Source organism: Oncorhynchus mykiss, chromosome 28 (assembly GCF_057628025.1).
Source record: "Oncorhynchus mykiss isolate SJ-2025 chromosome 28, ASM5762802v1, whole genome shotgun sequence".
Taxonomy (NCBI): domain Eukaryota; kingdom Metazoa; phylum Chordata; class Actinopteri; order Salmoniformes; family Salmonidae; genus Oncorhynchus; species Oncorhynchus mykiss.
Window position 1 is genome coordinate 36,827,639 of NC_143049.1, and position 19,818 is coordinate 36,847,456.

Sequence of the window (19,818 nt, forward strand, 5' to 3'; positions counted from 1 at the left end):
AGATTCGGTCTCCTCAGAAACGGTGATGGTCAGAGTGTGACCTATGAAAGACTAATAACACTCACGCGGTGAAGTGGTCATAATCAAATTGTATTTGTCACATACACATGGTGTAAAGTAACTAAGCAATACAACATGCATGCTAATTTTGTGCATCTTGTTCGTAGCCTTATAACATTGAAACATACCTGGGTGACATACGCAGCGTAGCCTCGGTAACGTTTGAAAAATAATAATCGAGATTGAATTACGCGCTTCACATTTTAGTGTTATGTGCTTCAACGATGTTTCAATAATCTGTGCTTTCTCACAGACATCGCAAACGAAAAGTTACGACTTGCGTAAGGGGAATGGACACACCGAGACTAGGGTTGAATGGCGGGAACCCGGTTACTGAGATTCACGGCCCAAAACCACACACTTTTCTCTGGATAAATAACTGCGAGAAACCGGAAAATGCTAATAAATTATTTATATGAACAGCATGGCGTGAATGGAACTTAAATTATACCCAATGTCTAAAATCTGGTTTCTCTACGGCATCTGCATGATAAATCAACGCTCAGGGAACATCAGTATGGACCGCAGTTCACAATGTATGTAGATCTAGCATGTCATGGTAAACACAAAATATATTGTGATGGTAGGCCTGCATTTTCTGCAGCATAGTCTATGCTACAGTAATATAAAGACTGAATGTCTTTACATCTGGCTTTAGGGATCACTTTTAGTTGTTTTAATTGTAAAGATAATTGTTTTATTGCAGCTGCAGTTTTAAAAACATCTGTGCACGTGCGAGCACACCGTCCTTCTCACTCCATTCAAATTGCATCCAATATATATATATATCCTAGCCTACCTCTTTCAGGTAACATTCAATGCAGTACTTGCCCTATATTTAGCTAATTAATGATGGGTTATGCATAATTAGGTTCTAATTTATAGCCCCTGTCTCTTGCGCAATACGCGCACACCCGTGCTCCGCTGGCCTCTTTAAAAACACGCTCCTTAGCTGTTGGAGTCCCATGCAGGAGAAGCTAGACTAGAATAGCTTGGACGTTTTCTTTAAGCATTTCTTATACCAATAGACTATTTGAAGAGGGACTGATGCGCTTGTTTGCTGAATGGTAAATACAGCAGCCAGTATAACTAATTTGAAAGAGCGAACGCGCGATATCGGTCGGCTATAGCAGTTATTTATTCAGACCCATGACCATTCTATCTTTGTGAAGAGAAGTGAAAGCCTTCTGCATCTAATTCGAGTCCTATATTGTTCAAGGATGTCATTGAGAATTATGAGAATAAAGGACAACGAAACGTATTTCATTTAACAGTTGAAAGAGAGGAAGGAAGGAAGCAAAAACAAATATAATATGCTAATAACATTAGGAGGAAATATTATTTAAAGGTATATATGCGTCAGTCGACTAAAATTATACAAATAGGCCCCATTATACTTCAAAATTAAAAACTATTTCGCTAACCTGTACTTGTAACTTTACAAGACGCATGTTCTCTCCTCGCTTTATCACAGTTTGACCGATGTGTGTAATTCCAGTCGATATTATACAGTTCACACTCAGGAAGTATTAGCCTACTGGAGTTAGCTATATGCTCTGTTGGGTAAATAAATGAAACTAACTACATCAATGGGCTTTTATGTTTTTCTGTCGTGCGTAATGTGCAGTAAACTATATCATATATATTTGATAACCGCACAATCATGTGTTTGTTTTGGTGGCTTGGGCTCATTAAATGTCTTTAATGTATATGGCGCATCAGACTTGAATTTTCGCTCAACGGTCTATTCAAATCCAGACATAGGCATATTTATATGCTTTACAAATGATTTTACCCGGGAGAAAAGTGATTTATTTGTAAAATACCAGGAAAATATCCAACCCTAACAGAGAAGCATGAACACGGATAAAATTGTATATGACCTACATCATTGTCCGTTCTTGTCATAAGTTTAACTCATCCCTACTTTTTTTCGGATGACTTGTATATGTAGAAGACTTAACATATTTTGCAGTTTTTTTTCCCTTCCGTTGGACAATCATTCATCAAGCAGAGGATGACCTCCCCATTGAAAAACCATTGTCTCAATCCTGGAATCTTGGGACACAAAATCTCAATGTGTCTGTACCCTCACCTTGCATGTGAGAGTGAGAGTTTTAGATTCGTTTTCTTTATGGGGTCATTGCCAAGGCTGCGCTGCGTGTGTAAAATGGAGCCCAAAAGGTTATTATGGACAAAAAGGCCTCAATGCAGCAGTAAATGTTGAAGACCTTTATGTTCCTCGTATTGCTTACTTTGTCCACCGTCTCTTGCTAAAATTCTAAACAAGGCCATTGACATCATCTGTGCGGAGAGACGGAGGCATTGAAGTGGCCAAATATAGTAGCTCTCCTAGCATAGTCTTATCTGGCTTGAGTTGGTTGGCACTTCTGTTTAGTAGAAAGAGAGATCGCTTCTCACTTCTGTTTAGTAGAAAGAGATCGCTTCTCACTTCTGTTTAGTAGAAAGAGAGATCGCTTCTCACTTCTGTTTAGTAGAAAGGGAGATCGCTTCTCACTTCTGTTTAGTAGAAAGGGAGATCGCTTCTCACTTCTGTTTAGTAGAAAGAGAGATCGCTTCTCACTTCTGTTTAGTAGAAAGAGATCGCTTCTCACTTCTGTTTAGTAGAAAGAGAGATCGCTTCTCACTTCTGTTTAGTAGAAAGGGAGATCGCTTCTCACTTCTGTTTAGTAGAAAGAGATCGCTTCTCACTTCTGTTTAGTAGAAAGGGAGATCGCTTCTCACTTCTGTTTAGTAGAAAGGGAGATCGCTTCTCACTTCTGTTTAGTAGAAAGGGAGATCGCTTCTCACTTCTGTTTAGTAGAAAGGGAGATCGCTTCTCACTTCTGTTTAGTAGACAGAGAGATCGCTTCTCACTTCTGTTTAGTAGAAAGAGAGATCGCTTCTCACTTCTGTTTAGTAGAAAGAGAGATCGCTTCTCACTTCTGTTTAGTAGAAAGAGATCGCTTCTCACTTCTGTTTAGTAGAAAGAGAGATCGCTTCTCACTTCTGTTTAGTAGAAAGGGAGATCGCTTCTCACTTCTGTTTAGTAGAAAGGGAGATCGCTTCTCACTTCTGTTTAGTAGAAAGGGAGATCGCTTCTCACTTCTGTTTAGTAGAAAGGGAGATCGCTTCTCACTTCTGTTTAGTAGAAAGGGAGATCGCTTCTCACTTCTGTTTAGTAGAAAGGGAGATCGCTTCTCACTTCTGTTTAGTAGAAAGGGAGATCGCTTCTCACTTCTGTTTAGTAGAAAGAGAGATCGCTTCTCACTTCTGTTTAGTAGAAAGAGAGATCGCTTCTCACTTCTGTTTTGAGACAGCGTTTCTTGTTGCTTACATTTGCCACACAGATTGAAGCGCTGACTTGGCTCTCTTCCCTTACAAGCCTCACAAAAACAAAAATCTGGCACTTCCTAGTCCTGGAATGTTCACTCTTAAAGTTCCCCCACTAATTGCCCCCCCCCCCCCTTCCCCTCTGTCCCTAAATTCTCTTTCTTGTTGTAGTTTTCCCAGGGTCCAGATCCCCCTTGGGTCAGCAGCATGTGTCGGTACAGCATCACTATGCCAGGGAAGACTCCTCCAATGGCGGCCCGGCCCAATGCTTACACAGGGCGTCTTCCAGAAAGCCCGCCAGCTTCTCACAGTCCTCCTGAAGAAACAAGAGACCAGAAATAAGGGGTTATATATTAAGGGACGATATTTAGTTGCACTTTATTTTAAAGGTACAATGACCAGGTATTTAAAACCAGTTTGATTCTTTGGGATTCATTCAAATAAGTCCCACTATGCACCATTTGGTATCAGGTAATTATCAAATTGTGTCAAATTTTTCAAAGTAAGTACCAGAAAGAAAAAAAGAAAAAAAAACTCAATACAAAAAAACAATACTTCTGTATAAATACTACAGATTTAAGGCTGGCCTGGGTTGAGTTTAATTTAATCAATCAGTGTCTTCTGCTCCTCTTACCTCACTGATGAAGGCGAAGTGAACCAGCTCACTAGCCAGGTCTTTGGAGCTGTCAGCTAAATTGGAAAACACAAAACAGCCACCAAAAACCTTAACATATAAAGATCCTCAACCAGTCCTACAGTTAAAAGGGGCCCCTACTACTGCCATGGATTATTTGCTAGCAGTTACTGAAGTTTGTTGTGGCTGTTTAGATAAAACCAAACCACCGATTCCACTCCTGGCCCATAGACTACTTTCAGGTTGAGGAAACATCTAACCTCATAAAATCCTGAACTTCCCCTTTAAAAACTGCATGCGATCAACTGAATAACCCAATAGATGGAGCTGTATATCTGCATTTGTAACAGCCCCTCTGTATATTGGCATGTGGTTGTTAACTTGGTATCTGGTACTAGGTCATTTATCTGTTGATCTACAGTGGAGGGTAGGGGAGGGGGGCTAATTCAATGAGTTAGTGGCCGTTACTGTAGAAACACATTGCCTTGTCAAGAACATGAACCCCAACTGTGCCACGTCACAAGCTGTTTTAAAAAAATATATATATATATTTTTAAATGTCTCCGAAACCAATCTACCCAGTCTATAGGACCAGGAGATTAATGTACATCCTGTTTGGTTAATACGACGTCAAAAAGTAACGTTACAATAACGTTGTTGAACGTTGGATTGACTCACTAGGCAGAACGTCACAGTTCAGCTGCCGTTGGAGCTTGTCGTCCATCTTCAGGAGGAGAGAGAGCTGCAGACAGATAACAGAGAATTCAATTCAAATGTATTTTTACAACTCCTTGTATAATAAAAAAAATATATATATAATTGGTTTTTATTAGCTATTATAAAATGGAGAGGTGCGAGTGTGTGCACTAGGTCAGATTTGAACCAATCCCAACTCTCGTGCATACTGTACGTAAGTGCCGAGGGCTTTGATTTATTACATTTGTTTTTATTTCACCTTTATTTAACCAGGTAGGCCAGTTGAGAACAAGTTCTCATTTAAAACTGCGACCTGGCCAAGATAAAGCATAGCAGTTCGACACATACAACACAAAGTTACAGATTGGAATAAACAAACATACAGTCAATAATACAGTAGAAAAGGTCTATGCAAATGAGGTAAGATAAGGGAGGTAAGGCAATAAATAGGCCATGTTGGCAAAGTAATTACAATATACCAATTAAACACTGGAGTGATAGATGTGCAGAAGATGAATGTGCAAGTAGAGATACTGGGGTGCAAAGGAGCAAGATAAATAAATACAGTATGGGGATGAGGTAGTTGGATGGGCTATTTACAGATGGGCTATGTACAGGTGCAATGATCTGTGAGCTGCACTGACAGCTGGTGCTTAAAGCTAGTGAGGGAGATATGAGTCTCCAGCGATTTTTGCAGTTTGTTCCAGTCATCGGCAGCAGAGGACTGGAAGGAAAGGCGGCCAAAGGAGGAATTGGCTGCGGCACTAACCACACAAACCAAGATGTTTTATTGTGCAATTATTTGTTGCCTGTAGTTATAAAAGCTCACACGTTTACATTCCAGCAACAATTCTTTGTTCCTTTTAAAGTGTAAGTTGTTGTAGATGAAAATGAACAAAAACTCACATGACTTCTGGTGCCTTCCTCAGTGAACTCCAAGTTACAATGCATTTGGACAACCTGTACAGTTTCAAGCATGACACAGAGAGAGAGACAGAGAGAGAGAAAAAAAAAAAATCTGCTCAACTGATTTCCAACACTTTTTTCATGACCATAGGGCACCACCTTGAAATTGAAAGCAGACAAAAAGAAGGTTCATTTTAGTGCCTAAGTGTCTTAAGGGCACAGCGGCAGAAGATAGTACCGTCTGGTATCTAAAACCAGGAACCTTCCGGTTGCCAGTTAAAGAGACTGTATAGTTGATAATTGTTTACCCCAACATTTTGGTTGGGTGTTGCCGGTATGGTTCATATACAGTACATTTGCTATTAAACACTTTTTTTGTTGTTGACTGGCCCGGGATTTGAACCAGCAACCTCCTGACTACTGGTCTGCATGGAACCCCTCGTGTAAGTTACCTTTCTGGTCTCCATCTCCTGGGGCTCCGGGCTGGGAGTCTTCACTGTCTCCATGCGCTCCTGGAAGATGGACAAGGTCCGGGGCATGGTGAGGCCCCGCTGGAAGTTCATCAAGGGATAGATCCCATTCCTAGTGAGTACACAGTAAGAAAGAGACAATCCAATCAATTGAAAAACAGACTAAGTGAGTTAAATCATGTGATGTACAGTCTTTACTTTAAATACTGACTAAATGCCACAGTCAGTATGAAAAAGGGGGAAGGGACAAGAGTCCCTTGGAATATCTTAAGACTTAATTGAGTTGAGTAATTTTTTTATATTTTTTTACATGAACATTTTAGTCATTTGTCAGACGCTCTTATCCAGAGCAACTCACAGTTAGTGCATTCATCTTAAGACCGCTAGGTGAGACAACCACATGTCACAGTAAGTCCATTTTTCCTCTAAGCAGCGATCGGCAAAGTCAGAGCTACTAAGGAGAAGTGATAGTTATAAACATATGTGGCGGCCATCATAGCACCGGACGGTTCTAACATCAACCGGAAAGTCAAACAAATTTAGGATTAAAAAGAGGTTTACTATGTAGATCATATTTACTTTAACCAGGCGAGTCAGTTAACAGATTCTTATTTACAATAACGGCTGGCAAGTGGCGTGGAATAAGTGCAGCAATAAATAAAATAGCGGCCAACTCTAATAAAACACAACATAAAATGTGTGTATAAGCATCCAATTAAAAAGCAGACAAGAGATGGATAGAGGACACAATTGAATGCCAGTTGTGGGCGCAAGCTGCCAAGGTCCGATCTGGATCCAATCGTAGGTCATTTGATTTGTTTATACCAGATATAGGAGCTGCAGATGCACACCCATAACATTTGATGATGAGCAGACCAACAGAAATTAGACAATATCTTACCGTAATCAACCAAGGTTTCGGTACACAGTTTTTTTCCCCCCTTTATAATTGCATCCCTCCTTCCTGATCAAGGTTTATATCCTTGATAATTTAGAATGTATGTATGTATGTATGTATGTATGTATGTATGTATGTACAGTTGAAGTCAGAAGTTCACATGCACGTTAGCCAAATACATTTAAACTCAGTTTTTCACAATTCCTGACATTTCATCCTAGTAAAAATTCCCTGTCTTAGGTCAGTTAGGATCAACACTTTATTTTAAGAATGTGAAATGTCAGAATAATAGTAGAGAGAATGATTTATTTCAGCTTTTATTCCTTTCATCACATTCCCAGTGGGTCAGAAGTTTAAATACACTCAATTAGTATTTGGTAGCATTGCCTTTAAATTGTTTAACTTGGGTCAAATGTTTTGGGTAGCCTTCCACAAGCTTCCCACATAAGTTAGGTGAATTTTGACCCATTCCGCCTGACAGAGCTAGGGTAACAGTCAGGTTTGTAGTTCTCCTTGCTCGCACACGCTTTTCTGCCCACAAATGTTCTATGGGATTGAGGTCAGGGCTTTGCGATGGCCACTCCAAAACCTTGACTTTGTTGTCCTTAAGCCATTTTGCCACATCTTTGGAAGTATGCTTGGGGTCATTGTCCATTTAAGATCCATTTGTGACCAAGCTTTAACTTCCTGACTGATGTCTTAAGATGTTGCTTCAATTTATCCACATAATTTTCCCTCCTCGTGATGCCATCTATTTTGTGAAGTGCACCAGTCCCTCCTGCAGCAAAGCACCCCCACAACATGATGCTGCCACCCCCGTGCTTCACGGTCGGGATGGTGTTCTTCAGCTTGCAAGCCTCCCCCTTTTTCCTCCAAACATAATGATGGTCATTATGGCCAAACCCTTCAATTTTTGTTTCATCAGACCAGAGGACATTTCTCAAAAAAGGACCATCTTTGTCCCCATGTGCAGTTGCAAACTGTAGTCTGGCTTTTTTATGACAGTTTTGGAGCAGTAGCTTCCTCCTTCCTCCTAACCTTTCAGGTTATGTGGATATAGATACTTTTGTACCTGTTTCCTCCAGCATCTTCACAAGGTCCTTTGCTGTTGTTCTGGGATTGATTTGCACTTTTCGCCCCAAAGTACGTTCATCTCTAGGAGACAGAACACGTCTCCTTCCTGAGCGGTATGACGGCTGCATGGTCCCATGGTGTTTATACTTGCGTACTATTGTTTGTACAGATGAACGTGGTACCTTCAGGTGTTTGAAAATTGCTCCCAAGGATGAAGACTTGGAGATCTTTCTAAGGTCTTGGCTGATATCTTTTGATTTTCCCATTATGTCAAGCAAAGAGGCAGTGAGTTTGAAGGTAGGCCTTGAAATACATCCACAGGTACACCTCCAAATTACTCAAATTATGTCAATAAAGCCATGACATCAGTTTCTGAAATGTTCCAAGCTGTTTAAAGGCACAGTCAACTTAGTGTATGTAAACTTCTGACCCACTGGAATTGTGATACAGTGAAATAATCTGTCAGTAAACAATTGTTGGAAAAATGACTTGTGTCATGCACAAAGTAGATGTCCTAACCGACTTGCCAAAACTATAGTTTGTTAACAAGAAATGTGTGGTGTAGATGAAAAACAAGTTTTAATGACTCCAACCTAAGTGTATGTAAACTTCTGACTTCAACTGTATATAGTACCATTCAAAGGTTTGAACACCTACTCATTCCAGGGTTTTTCTTTATTTTTTACTGTTTTCTACATTGTAGAATAATAGTGAAGACGTCAACACTATGAAATAACACATATGGAATCATGTAGTAAACCCCCCCCCCCCCCCCAAAAGTGTTAAACAAATCTAAATATATTTGAGATTCTTCAAAGTAGCCACCCTTTGCCTTGATGACAGCTATGCACACTCTTGGCAGTAAAAATAAAGAAAAATCCTTGAATGAGTAGGTGTCCAAACTTTTGACTGGTACTTTATGTAATGTAATCTCCGGCTGGAGCAGTCTTCTACTTTTAATGATCAAATAAATTAAATCCAATAACCTTTCTGTCCTCCAACGCCCACACTTACTTTACGTCCTCCAGAAATTTGTCCAGTTCTAGCGGCGAAACATTCGAGTACCTTTAGGAAACGATGAGAAATGGGACAGCATATGAGTAATAACATCAACAAATCACCTCAATCAAACAGACCTTGGGGTCTATGCCTGGGGACGGGTTTTTCTCCATCCTTACTTGATCTCCACCCCGGGCCGGTCCCCATGCTTGATCTCAGCCATCACACCACTGGGGTCGAAAGTTCTGGTCTTCTCTTCAAGGCAGTTATCATGAAGCTGATCTGTTAAAAGAGGGAATGCATTTGAGACTACCGTTATGTAATTAATATGGAGATTATTTTTATTGGATTGACCTCTAGAAGAGATAACTTCAACTTTAACGTCAAAGGGATATTGGACTCCTAACCTGAAGAAAAAAAAAAAGTGGGATTGTAGTGGACTAAGTAACAAAATCCTAAAATATTGTTTTTGACAAAAATATACAGATTCACAATGTATTTGTGAACCGTTTCAGAAAGCTGGGTGTACGATAGACGTCACTACTTCACAGAAGAGGCATTTGAACATTACATTTTAAAAAAAAATTTTTTTTAGCAAAGTGGCTTTTTTGAGCATGTCAATTTATGTGCCGTAATAACAAACTCGTATGTAATCTGTAAATATAAATAAAATGTGAAATCACAAAGCTGTTTAGACAAAATCTTGCCTAGCCATCATGAATGGTTGAGATAATGAGTGGGCTGGGACATTCACAACAAGAGGGTCCGTTCTGTCGCGCAAGTCTTCTCTGTCAAATGGCACTTCATGCTCTCTGCTACCGCAGATATTTGACCGATCCATCGGATTTACTCATATTTTCATCATTGACAACATGCAAAGTGTAGCTACAGCTTTCAATACCAGTTTTGTCCTGAATACTGCTGCTGGTATCGACACAGCTTTATCTTCTGTGGCTAAAGCACTCTGGACTGGTTGAAGCTGAGTGGGAAGGACTATTTTGAAAGTGTGTCTGCTGTGAATCATCATAATCCATACACTGGTAAGAGTCTACAGTTAAAATACCAAGATAGCTACATGAACATGTGTTATTCTCTCAACTATATCAAAAAGTCATTTTCATAGCTAGCCATTGTTACACATATATAGCTATCATGGCGCCAGAGATGGCTGACATTTTACATGCTCTTAACCATGTGTTTTTTTTTTTGCGTTGTTTTTAACTTATTCTGTACATAATGTTGCTGCTACCGTCTCTTATGACCGAAAATAACTTCTGGACATCTGAACAGCAATTAGTCACCACGAACTGGCAGAAGCTTTTTTTTCTTTCCCTTTATAATGAGTCAGACGAGCCTGACGTGAACGACATACTGCTTTCCTGGGAACAGGCCCAAATCCGTTCACTTGCATGAAGATAAGAGGGGGGAAAAAAAGAGGACAGAGTCCTTCTGAAAATTTGTAGGCGATCAAATAAACCCCCACTGCCTTCCGTTCTACTAGCTAACATGCAATCATTGGAAAAGAACAATCGACATCCTACGAGGAAGATTAAACTCCCAACGGGACATTAAAAACGAATATCTTATGACGACGACATCATCAACATACAGCTGACCGGTTATACGCAGTATCGGCAGGATGGAACAGCGGTGTCTGATAAGACAGGGGTGCACGATATCTAAGGAAGTCTCAAGGTTTTGCTCACCTGAGGTAGAGTATCTCATGATAAGCTGTAGACCACACTATCAGTATTTTTCGTAGCTGTCTACATACCACCACAGACCGATGCTGGCACTAAAAGACCGCACACTGATTCCTGCTTACAAGCAAGAATTAAAGCAGGAAGCACCAGTCACTCGGTCAATTAAAAAAAAAGTGGTCAAATGACGCAGATGCTAAGCTACAGGACTGTTTTGCTAGCACAGACTGGAATATGTTCCATGATTCCTCCAATGACATTGACATTCTGTAAATTGATGTGGCTCTGTGCAAATTCACGGGATGTTTTAGAGACAAAGCCAAATGTAAACTGAGGTTTTTGGATATAAATATGAACTTGATCGAACAAAACATACATGTATTGTGTAACATGTTGTCCCGGGAGTGTCATCTGATGAAGAATATCAAAGCTTAGTGATTAATTTGATATATATTTCTGCTTTCTGTGACACCTCTCTTTGGTTGGAAAATGGCTGTATGCTTTCTGTGACTAGTTGCTGACCTAACATATCATATATAACATGTTCTGCTTTCGCCAAAAAGCCTTTTTGAAATCGGACACCGTGGTTGGATTAACGAGACATTTCTTTAACTTCTCTAGGGTAGGGGAAAGCATTTGGAATTTTTGATGAAAAGCGTGCCCAAATTTAACTGCCTTCTACTCAGACCCAGAAGATAGGATATGCATATAATTCGTAGATTTGGATAGAAAACACTAAAGTTTCCAAAACTGTTACAATAATGTCGGAGTATAACAGAACTGATTTGACAGGCGAAAACCTGAGAAAAATCCATTCAGGAGGTAGGATTTTTGTTGTTGTAGTTTTCTATTCAATGCCATTACAGTATCCATTGACTTAGGACTCAAATTGCAGTTCCTATGCCTTCCACTAGATGTCAACAGTCTTTAGAAATTGTTTCAGGCTTGTATTCTGAAAAATGAGGGAGTAAGAGCAGTCTGAATGAGTGGACCCTGCCGTGTCACAGAGCTTTTTCATGCGCACAACCGAGAGAGTGCCTTTCTTGTTTACCTTTTATATTGATGACGTTTTGTCCGGTTGAAATATTATCGATTATTTAGGCTAAAAACAACCTGAGGATTGAATATAAACATCGTTTGACATGTTTCTATGAACTTTACAGATACAATTTGGATTTTTTTGTCTGCCTGTTGTGACTGCGTTTGAGCCCGTGGATTACTGAAGAAAACTATGAACAAAACTGAGGTTTTCGGATATAAAGAGAGACTTTATCAAACAAAAGGAACATTTATTGAATAAATGAATCTTCTGAGTGCAACCATATGAAGCTCAAAAGGTAAGTGATACATTTCATCTCTATTTAGTTGGATTCACAAGAAGTTAATCTTTAAACCTATGTAAAATAGTTGTATCTTTTCTGAATTTTTATCATGAGTATTTCTGTATTTGAATTTGGCGCTCTGCAATCTCACTGGATGTTGGCCAGGTGGGACGCTAGCTGTTTTCTCCTGTCTTTTCCTTTTTTCTCTTTAGTTCTCTTGGTGGGGGGTTCTTGGGGGTGGGGAATGGAATTAATTAAAACATTTATTTTATTTTTTATTGCGGGGGGGGGGGGGACTTTGGGAGGGTTCTCGAATGGTTGAGGGACAGCTATTGGGGAACTGTGTGTGTGTGTGTGGGGGGGGGGGGGGGATCTTGGAGGCTTCGTGTTCACGTTTTTTGGCCTGGTGGTAGATCGGTCAACATGCCCCCTTGAGCAGGGCATTGACCCTGGATGCTTCTGTGTGTCTCTCTGAATGGGAATCTGTTGGATGACTGGTATGATGTAGTTATTGAGCGGCTTCACTGCAAGTATATTGTATGTTTCGAATATTCAATCAAATTAAAAATTAAAAAAAATATTTAAAAAATATTTTTAAATGTCATAGTGTTAATGGTTTGCCTAACTTGGTGAGATAATGTTCAGAGAATCCATTTTGGCAATTTGGTTAAAGAATACATTTTGTGAAAATATTACAATTTTTTAAAGCAGCATTACTCCCCCATGTTTCTTTCAACTACAGTGTATGATATGCCATTTTGAAGCGCTGAGTCTGTACTTTTATCCAATGTAAAAAATAATAATAATACAATTTGAATTTTGGAAAATAAGACTGAAAAGAGATGGTCACATTTGCATTAAACTTTCAGTATGGGGGCAAACGGCAAAAAAGGGGATGTTTTCTGACCAATTGTGTCAAGAATCTAAATGTACCTCTGATGTGACATTACTCACACTGATAGTTGATAAAGCAGTGGGCAGCCAGCAGTTTAAGAGAGTGCACCTCAAACAGGACCCTGTGAAACAGCAGGTCATGGGCCGTGGGTCTCTTCTTGGCATCCATGCGTACACACGACTGGGTGAACTCCTGCAACAGACGAGGGAAAAGGGAGGTGCATGGAGAGTTACTACTACCATGGGTGGAATTGTGGGTGGAACGTGGTGATTTTTAAATACACAGTGCATTCTGAAATGTATTCAGACCCCTTCACTTTTTCTACATTTTGCTACGTTACAGCCTTATTTTTAAAATTGATTGAATAAATGTTTTCCCCTCAATCTACACACAATACCCCATAATGACAACACAATACCCCATAATGACAACACAATACCCCATAATGACAACACAATACCCCATAATGACAACACAATACCCTATAATGACAAAGCAAAAACAGGTGTTAAAAAAAAAATCACATTTATAAAAACTAAAATACCTTTACATAAGTATTCAAACCCTTTGCTCGGAGACTCGAAATTGAGCTCATGTGCATTCTGTTTCTATTGAGCATCCATGAGATGTTTCGACAACTTGATTGGAGTCCACCCGTTGTAAACTCAATTGATTGGACATGATTTGGAAAGGCACACACCTGACAGTGCATGTCAGCGCAAAAACCAAGCCATGAGGTCGAAGCAGTTGTCTGTAGAGCTCCGAGACAGGATTGTGTCAAGGCATAGGTCTGGGGGAAGCGTACCAAAACACTTCTGCAGCATCGAAGATCCAAGAACACAGTAGCCTCCATCATTCTTAAATGGAAGAAGTTTAGAACCACCAAGACTCTTCCCAGAGCTGGGCGCCCAGCCAAACTGAGCAATAAGGGCAGAAGGGCCTTGGTCAGGGAGGTGACCAAGAACCCGATGGTCACTCTGACAAAGCTGCAGAATTCCTCTGTGGAGATGGAAGAATCTTCCAGAAGGACAACCATCTCTGTAGCACTCCACCAAATCAGGTCTTTATGGTAGAGTGGCCAGACAGAAGCCACTCCTCAGTAAAAAATGGCACATCACAGCCAGCTTGGAGTTTGCCAAAAGGCACCTAAATACCCGCTGACCATGAGAAACAAGATTCTCTGGTCTGATGAAACCAAGATATACTCTTTGGCCTGAATGCCAAGTGTCATGTCTGGAGGAAACCTGGCACCATCCCAACGGTGAAGCATGGTGGTGGCAGCATCATGCTTTGGGGATGTTTTTCAGCGGCAGGGGCTGGGAGACTAGTCGGGATCGAGGGGAAAGATGAACAGAGCGAAGTACAGAGAAATCCTTATTGAAAACCTGCTCCAGAGCGCTCAGGACCTCGGAAGGTGATCCTTCACCCCAGTCTAGCAGGACAACGACCCTAAGCACACAGCCAAGACAACGCAGGAGTGGCTTCAGGACAAGTCTCTGAATATCCTTGAGTGGCCCAGCCAGAGTCTGGACTTGCATACGATCTAACATCTCTGGAGAGACCTGACAATAGCTGTGCAGCAACGCGCCCCCCTCAAACCTGACAGAGTTTGGGAGGATCTGCAGAGAAGAATGGGAGAAACTCCAAATACAGGTGTGCCAAGCTTGTAGTGTCATACCCAAGAAGATTTGAGGCTTTAATCGCTGCCAAAGGTGCTTCAACAAAGTCCTGAGTAAAGGGTCTGAATACTTATGTAAGTGATATTTCCGTTTCTTATTTTTAATCAATTAGAAACAAAAAAAATCAAAATCTGTTTTTGCTTGGTCATTGTGTGTAGATTGACGGTAACCCCCCCCCCCCCAATTTAAATCAATTTTTAGAATAACGCTTTCCGAATGCACTATACTGTGTGTAATATATCTATATATTTAATGCATTTCCATGCTTTATTGATTGATATGTAGATGGGGAGAGGACAGGAAAAGAAAGTGAGCAGTGGAACACGGATCGAACTGCTGCCTTCTTACGTGGTCCAGGGGCGGTAACACTACTACTAGACGAGGCCATGGTGTGATTTAGTGTTGATGGGTTCTGACTTCTAAACTTGAAAATATTAAATATCCTTATTCATGTCACTGTTAGACATTAGGGATCCTGTGGGAAGGAAAATGGCCACCGTCTGGTACAAGTCAACAGGACAGCCGTGAGTTAGGGAGTAGTAAGGAATTTGGACAGAAATCAGGTCAGATGTAGTGAGGTACAACAGATATCACTAAAGTTATGTCTAGCAACAGAGATGTATTGGCTGTTCAGATGTGTAAGGAGGAGACTCGGCATAGGAGAAAGGATTAAATACCAGTATTTGTGTGTATATGTCTTTGTCTGTTCAGCTGTCTGACCCTTTGGGTGAATAAACTTTGTTTGAGCTTTAATAAAATTGTACGTGAGTTTTTACAGAGGAACTGGGTATTTAGAAGGAACTGGGTAATTAGAAGGAACTGGGTAATTAGAATGAACTGAGTATTTAGAAGGAACTGGGTATTTAGAAGGAACTGGGTATTTAGAAGGAACTGGGTATTTAGAAGGAACTGGGTAATTAGAAGGAACTGGGTATTTAGAAGGAACTGGGTATTTAGAAGGAACTGGGTATTTAGAAGGAACTGGGTATTTAGAAGGAACTGGGTATTTAGAAGGAACTGGGTATTTAGAAGGAACTGGGTAATTAGAAGGAACTGGGTATTTAGAAGGAACTGGGTATTTAGAAGGAACTGGGTATTTAGAAGGAACTGGGTATTTAGAAGGAACTGGGTAATTAGAAGGAACTGGGTATTTAGAAGGAACTGGGTATTTAGAAGGAACTGGGTATTTAGAAGGAACTGGGTATTTAGAAGGAACTGGGTAATTAGAAGGAACTGGGTAATTAGAAGGAACTGGGTATTTAGAAGGAACTGGGTATTTAGAAGGAACTGGGTATTTAGAAGGAACTGGGTATTTAGAAGGAACTGGGTATTTAGAAGGAACTGGGTATTTAGAAGGAACTGGGTAATTAGAAGGAGCCATAGCCTCTGGTGATAGAAAAAAAGGTGTCGTGTAACGTTACACATAGCATTACGGCTGCTGACATCTTTCCTACAATGTGCTTAAATAAAAACGGCCTGTCATCTTTCACCGAGTTACTACAAACACTTGGTAGGAAGGAAGAAATGTGTCATGGGAATTAGAGAGAACCGTGGCTTTCAGTGACTGACGAAGATGATAAACCGACAGTTTGACTCAATGTATTATAGTATGGTAGCAGCTGCCAACTTTCCTTCACACATTTACCACTACGGTACAATTAATCCCTAGGAGTTGTATAATAGGAGATTCTAATACTCCATCATTATTGGTTATTAGTCCCAATTTTTCCCGAATGAACACCCAGGGGTTAAAGTCATTGCACACCACTGCATTACGGCAGTGTGTCTTCTTAAGTTTACTTTTGAGATAATGCTGGCATCCTGGTGGAAGCAAACCATTTTTACCGAGGCTATGTTGTGCGCGTTCAACTGCTGAAATAAGTGAGCGTTGCAAAGTTGAAGAGAATATACCAGCTAATGTAGCACTAACCCAGCAGGTCAAATTTGGCACATGGCACCTTAATGATGCTTTCTGGTTGAGATGATGTCATTATTGTTTTTTATCTGGTCACACCGGTTGTATACGTTTTGTTGGCGTCTTTTTAGACGTGTTGTTAATGTCTTTTTAACAACCAGAAAAATCCATTAACAAAAAAAACCTTTTTATTCAAGCAGTATTCAACAGTGGACGCTTCTGAGGGGTGGGCGGCTCATAATAATGGCCGGAATGGAGTAAATGGAATGGAATCAAACACGTTGTTTTCATGTGTTTGATTCCATTATATTCACTCCATTCCAGCAATTACACTCCATGTCAGCCTTTATTACGAGCCGACCTCCCCTCAGCAGCCTCCACTGGTATACAACCAGTATATGGTCCCCATGTGGCTCAGTAGGTAGAGCATGGCGCTTGTGTAAATATGATTCAGGTGTAAATATGAAGTCATTAAATAACTAATATGAAAAGCAACCAGGTTTTGCCCTGTGGAAAATGCCTAACTTTAGGCACGCCAGGTATGCCCACTACTCCTGTGCAACTTGCCTTTATGAGCGGGTCCTCTAAAGACTGGGCGGCGTTGGTTATAGCCTCTTTGGATACCACAGTGTCCCCGTTGGCCTGGATCTCCAACACTGCCATCTAAAGTTGGGGAGGACAAAAACCAAAATGTGCTGGGTCGTGTTAATTAGGACAACACAACGGTAAAACAGAAAGCTAAAATGGGCGGGTCTTATTATCATGACCAAGGCTAGATTGTCCCTCCCTCTATCAGTCTGTTTTCTTCCATTTGGTAGCTAATGAACACAACCCTTATTTTGCATTTGTGATTAATATTATGCGTCAGTAGGCAGCAAAAAAAAAGGAAACATTTTTAGTCGGAAAATGAGAATGGCTTATCAGACGAGTTCAGGTAAAACATCAGAATGTTTTTTCCTGTTTCGTGTCTATTGAACATAACAGAAATATGGGTTTCAATTAACATCTGTGACACACACACACACACACAAAATGTGGACACCCCTCAAATTTGTGGATTCAGCTATTTCAGCCACAACCGTTGCTGACAGGTGTATAGAATCGAGCACACAGCCATGCAATCTCCATGGTTAAACATTGGCAGTAGAATGGCCTTACGGAAGAGCTCAGTGACTTTCAACGTGGCACCGCCATAGGAGCTTGTTGTCCTGACACCACACTGCCAGCTCTCTGACCTCCTCGCTATAGGCTGTCTCAACATTGTCGGTGATCAGGCCTACCACTGTTGTGTCGCCAGCAAACTTGATGGCGTTGGAGTCGTGCGTGGCCACACAGTTGTGGGTGAACAGGGAGTACAGGAGGGGACTCAGGACGCACCCCTGAGTGGCCCCCATGTTGAGGATCATCGTTGCAGATGTGTTGTTGCCTACTTTTACCACCTGGGGGCAGCCCGTCAGGAAGTCCCGGATCCAGTTGCAGAGGGAGGCGTTTAGTCCCAGTGTCCTGAGCTTAATGATTAGCTTTGTGGGCACTATGGTGTTGAACGCTGAGCTGTAGTCAATGAACAGCATTCTCACATAGGTGTTCCTTTTATCCAGATGGGAAAGGGCAGTGTGAAGTGCAATTGAGATTGCGTCATCTGTGGATCTGTTGGGGCGGTATGCGAATTGCAGTGGGTCTAGGATTTCTGGGATGATGGTGTTAACATGAGCCATTCAAAGCCATTCAAACTTCATGGCTACAGACGTGAATGCTACAGAGCGTTAGTCATTTAGGCAGGATACCTTCGCTTTCTTGGACACAGGGACTACGGTGGTCTGCTTGAAACATAGGTATTACAGACTCAGTCAGGAAGAGGTTGAAAATGTCAGTGAAGACACTTGCCAGTTGATCCACCCATGCTCTGAAAACACGTCCTGGTAATCCATCTGAATGTTGACCTGTTTAAAGGTCTTACATCAGCTACGGAGAGCGTGATCACACAGTTGTCTGGAACAGCTGGTGCTCTCATGCATGTTTCAGTGTTGTTTGCCTCGAAGCGAGCATAAAAAAGGCATTTAGTCCATCTGGTAGGCTCGCATCACTGGCAGCTCGCAGCTGGGTTTCCCTTTGTAGTCCGTAATCGTTTGCAAGCCCTGCCCCGTCGATGAGCGTCAGAGCCGGTATAGTAGGATCCAATCTTAGTCCTCTATTGACGCTTTGCCTGTTTGATGGTTCGTCGGAGGGCATAGTGGGACTTCTTATAAGCGTCCTGATTAGTATCCCAATCCGTGAAAGCAGTAGCTCTAGCCTTTAGCTCAGTGTGGTTGTTGCCTGTAATCCATGGCTTCTAGTTGGGATATGTACGTACGGTCACTGAGGGGACGACGTCGTCAATACACCTATTGAATCCAGTGACTGAGGTGGTATACTCCTCAATGCCATTGGATGGATTGCAGAACATATTCCAGTCTGTGCTAGCAAAACAGTCCTGTAGTATAGCATCCGCATCATCTGACCACTTCCGTATTGAGCGAATCACCGGTACTTCCTGCTTTAGTTTTTGCTCATATGCCTGAATCAGGAGGATAGAATTATGGTCAGATTTTCCAAATGGAGGGGAAGGGAGAGCTTTGTTGGTGTCTGTGTGTGGAGTAAAAGGTGGTCTAGAGTTTTTTTCCTCTGGTTGCACATGTTACATGCTGGTATAAATGAGGTAAAACAGATTTAAGTTTGCCTGCATTAAAATCCCTGGCCACTAGGAGCACCACTTCTGGATGAGCATTTTTCTGTTTGCTTATTGCCTTATACAGCTGCTTGAGTGCGGTCTTAGTGCCAGCGTCAGTTTGTGCTGGTAAATAGACAGCTACAAAAATACATTACAATTTCTAATCGGCTGTGGTAAGAAGCGCGGCATCTTTCTCAGGGCGCGGCATCTTTCTCAGGACGCATGACTCAACCTTCGCCTCTCGAGCCCGTTGGGGGGGGGGGTTGCAGCGATGAGACAAGACCGTAGTCACGAAATTGGGCTGAATTTAAAAAAAAAAAATAAAAAAAAAAAAAATGTTGAAGTAGTTTGTCCAGATTGGTGTGGGAGAACTTGACTCAACCCCATTGAACACCTTTGGGTTGAATTGGAACGCCGACTGCGAGCCAGGCCTAAATCGACCAACACCACCAATTATCTTGTGGTTGAATGGAAGCAAGTCCCCGCAGCAATGTTCCAACATCTAGTGGAAAGCCTTCCCAGAAGAGTGG

The 19,818-nt window shown here is 41.3% G+C and overlaps 1 protein-coding gene across 2 annotated transcripts in view; it reads right to left on the reverse strand.

Moving 5' to 3' along the window:
• Positions 1–3,551: 3,551 nt before the first annotated feature.
• Positions 3,552–19,818, reverse strand: part of LOC110509091 (nuclear receptor-binding protein 2) — a 54,232-nt gene continuing 37,965 nt past the window's right edge. For both annotated transcript variants that reach the window (XM_036966073.2, XM_090225222.1), the window contains exons 10-18: positions 17,149–17,244; positions 13,047–13,179; positions 9,250–9,352; positions 9,086–9,136; positions 6,082–6,211; positions 5,630–5,683; positions 4,706–4,769; positions 4,028–4,083; positions 3,552–3,709 (exon numbers count right to left, since the gene is read on the reverse strand). In XM_036966073.2, the coding sequence (XP_036821968.1) occupies positions 3,620–3,709; positions 4,028–4,083; positions 4,706–4,769; positions 5,630–5,683; positions 6,082–6,211; positions 9,086–9,136; positions 9,250–9,352; positions 13,047–13,179; positions 17,149–17,244 (777 nt within the window). In that variant the 3' untranslated portion in view covers positions 3,552–3,619. The remainder of the gene's footprint in view (positions 3,710–4,027; positions 4,084–4,705; positions 4,770–5,629; positions 5,684–6,081; positions 6,212–9,085; positions 9,137–9,249; positions 9,353–13,046; positions 13,180–17,148; positions 17,245–19,818) is intronic.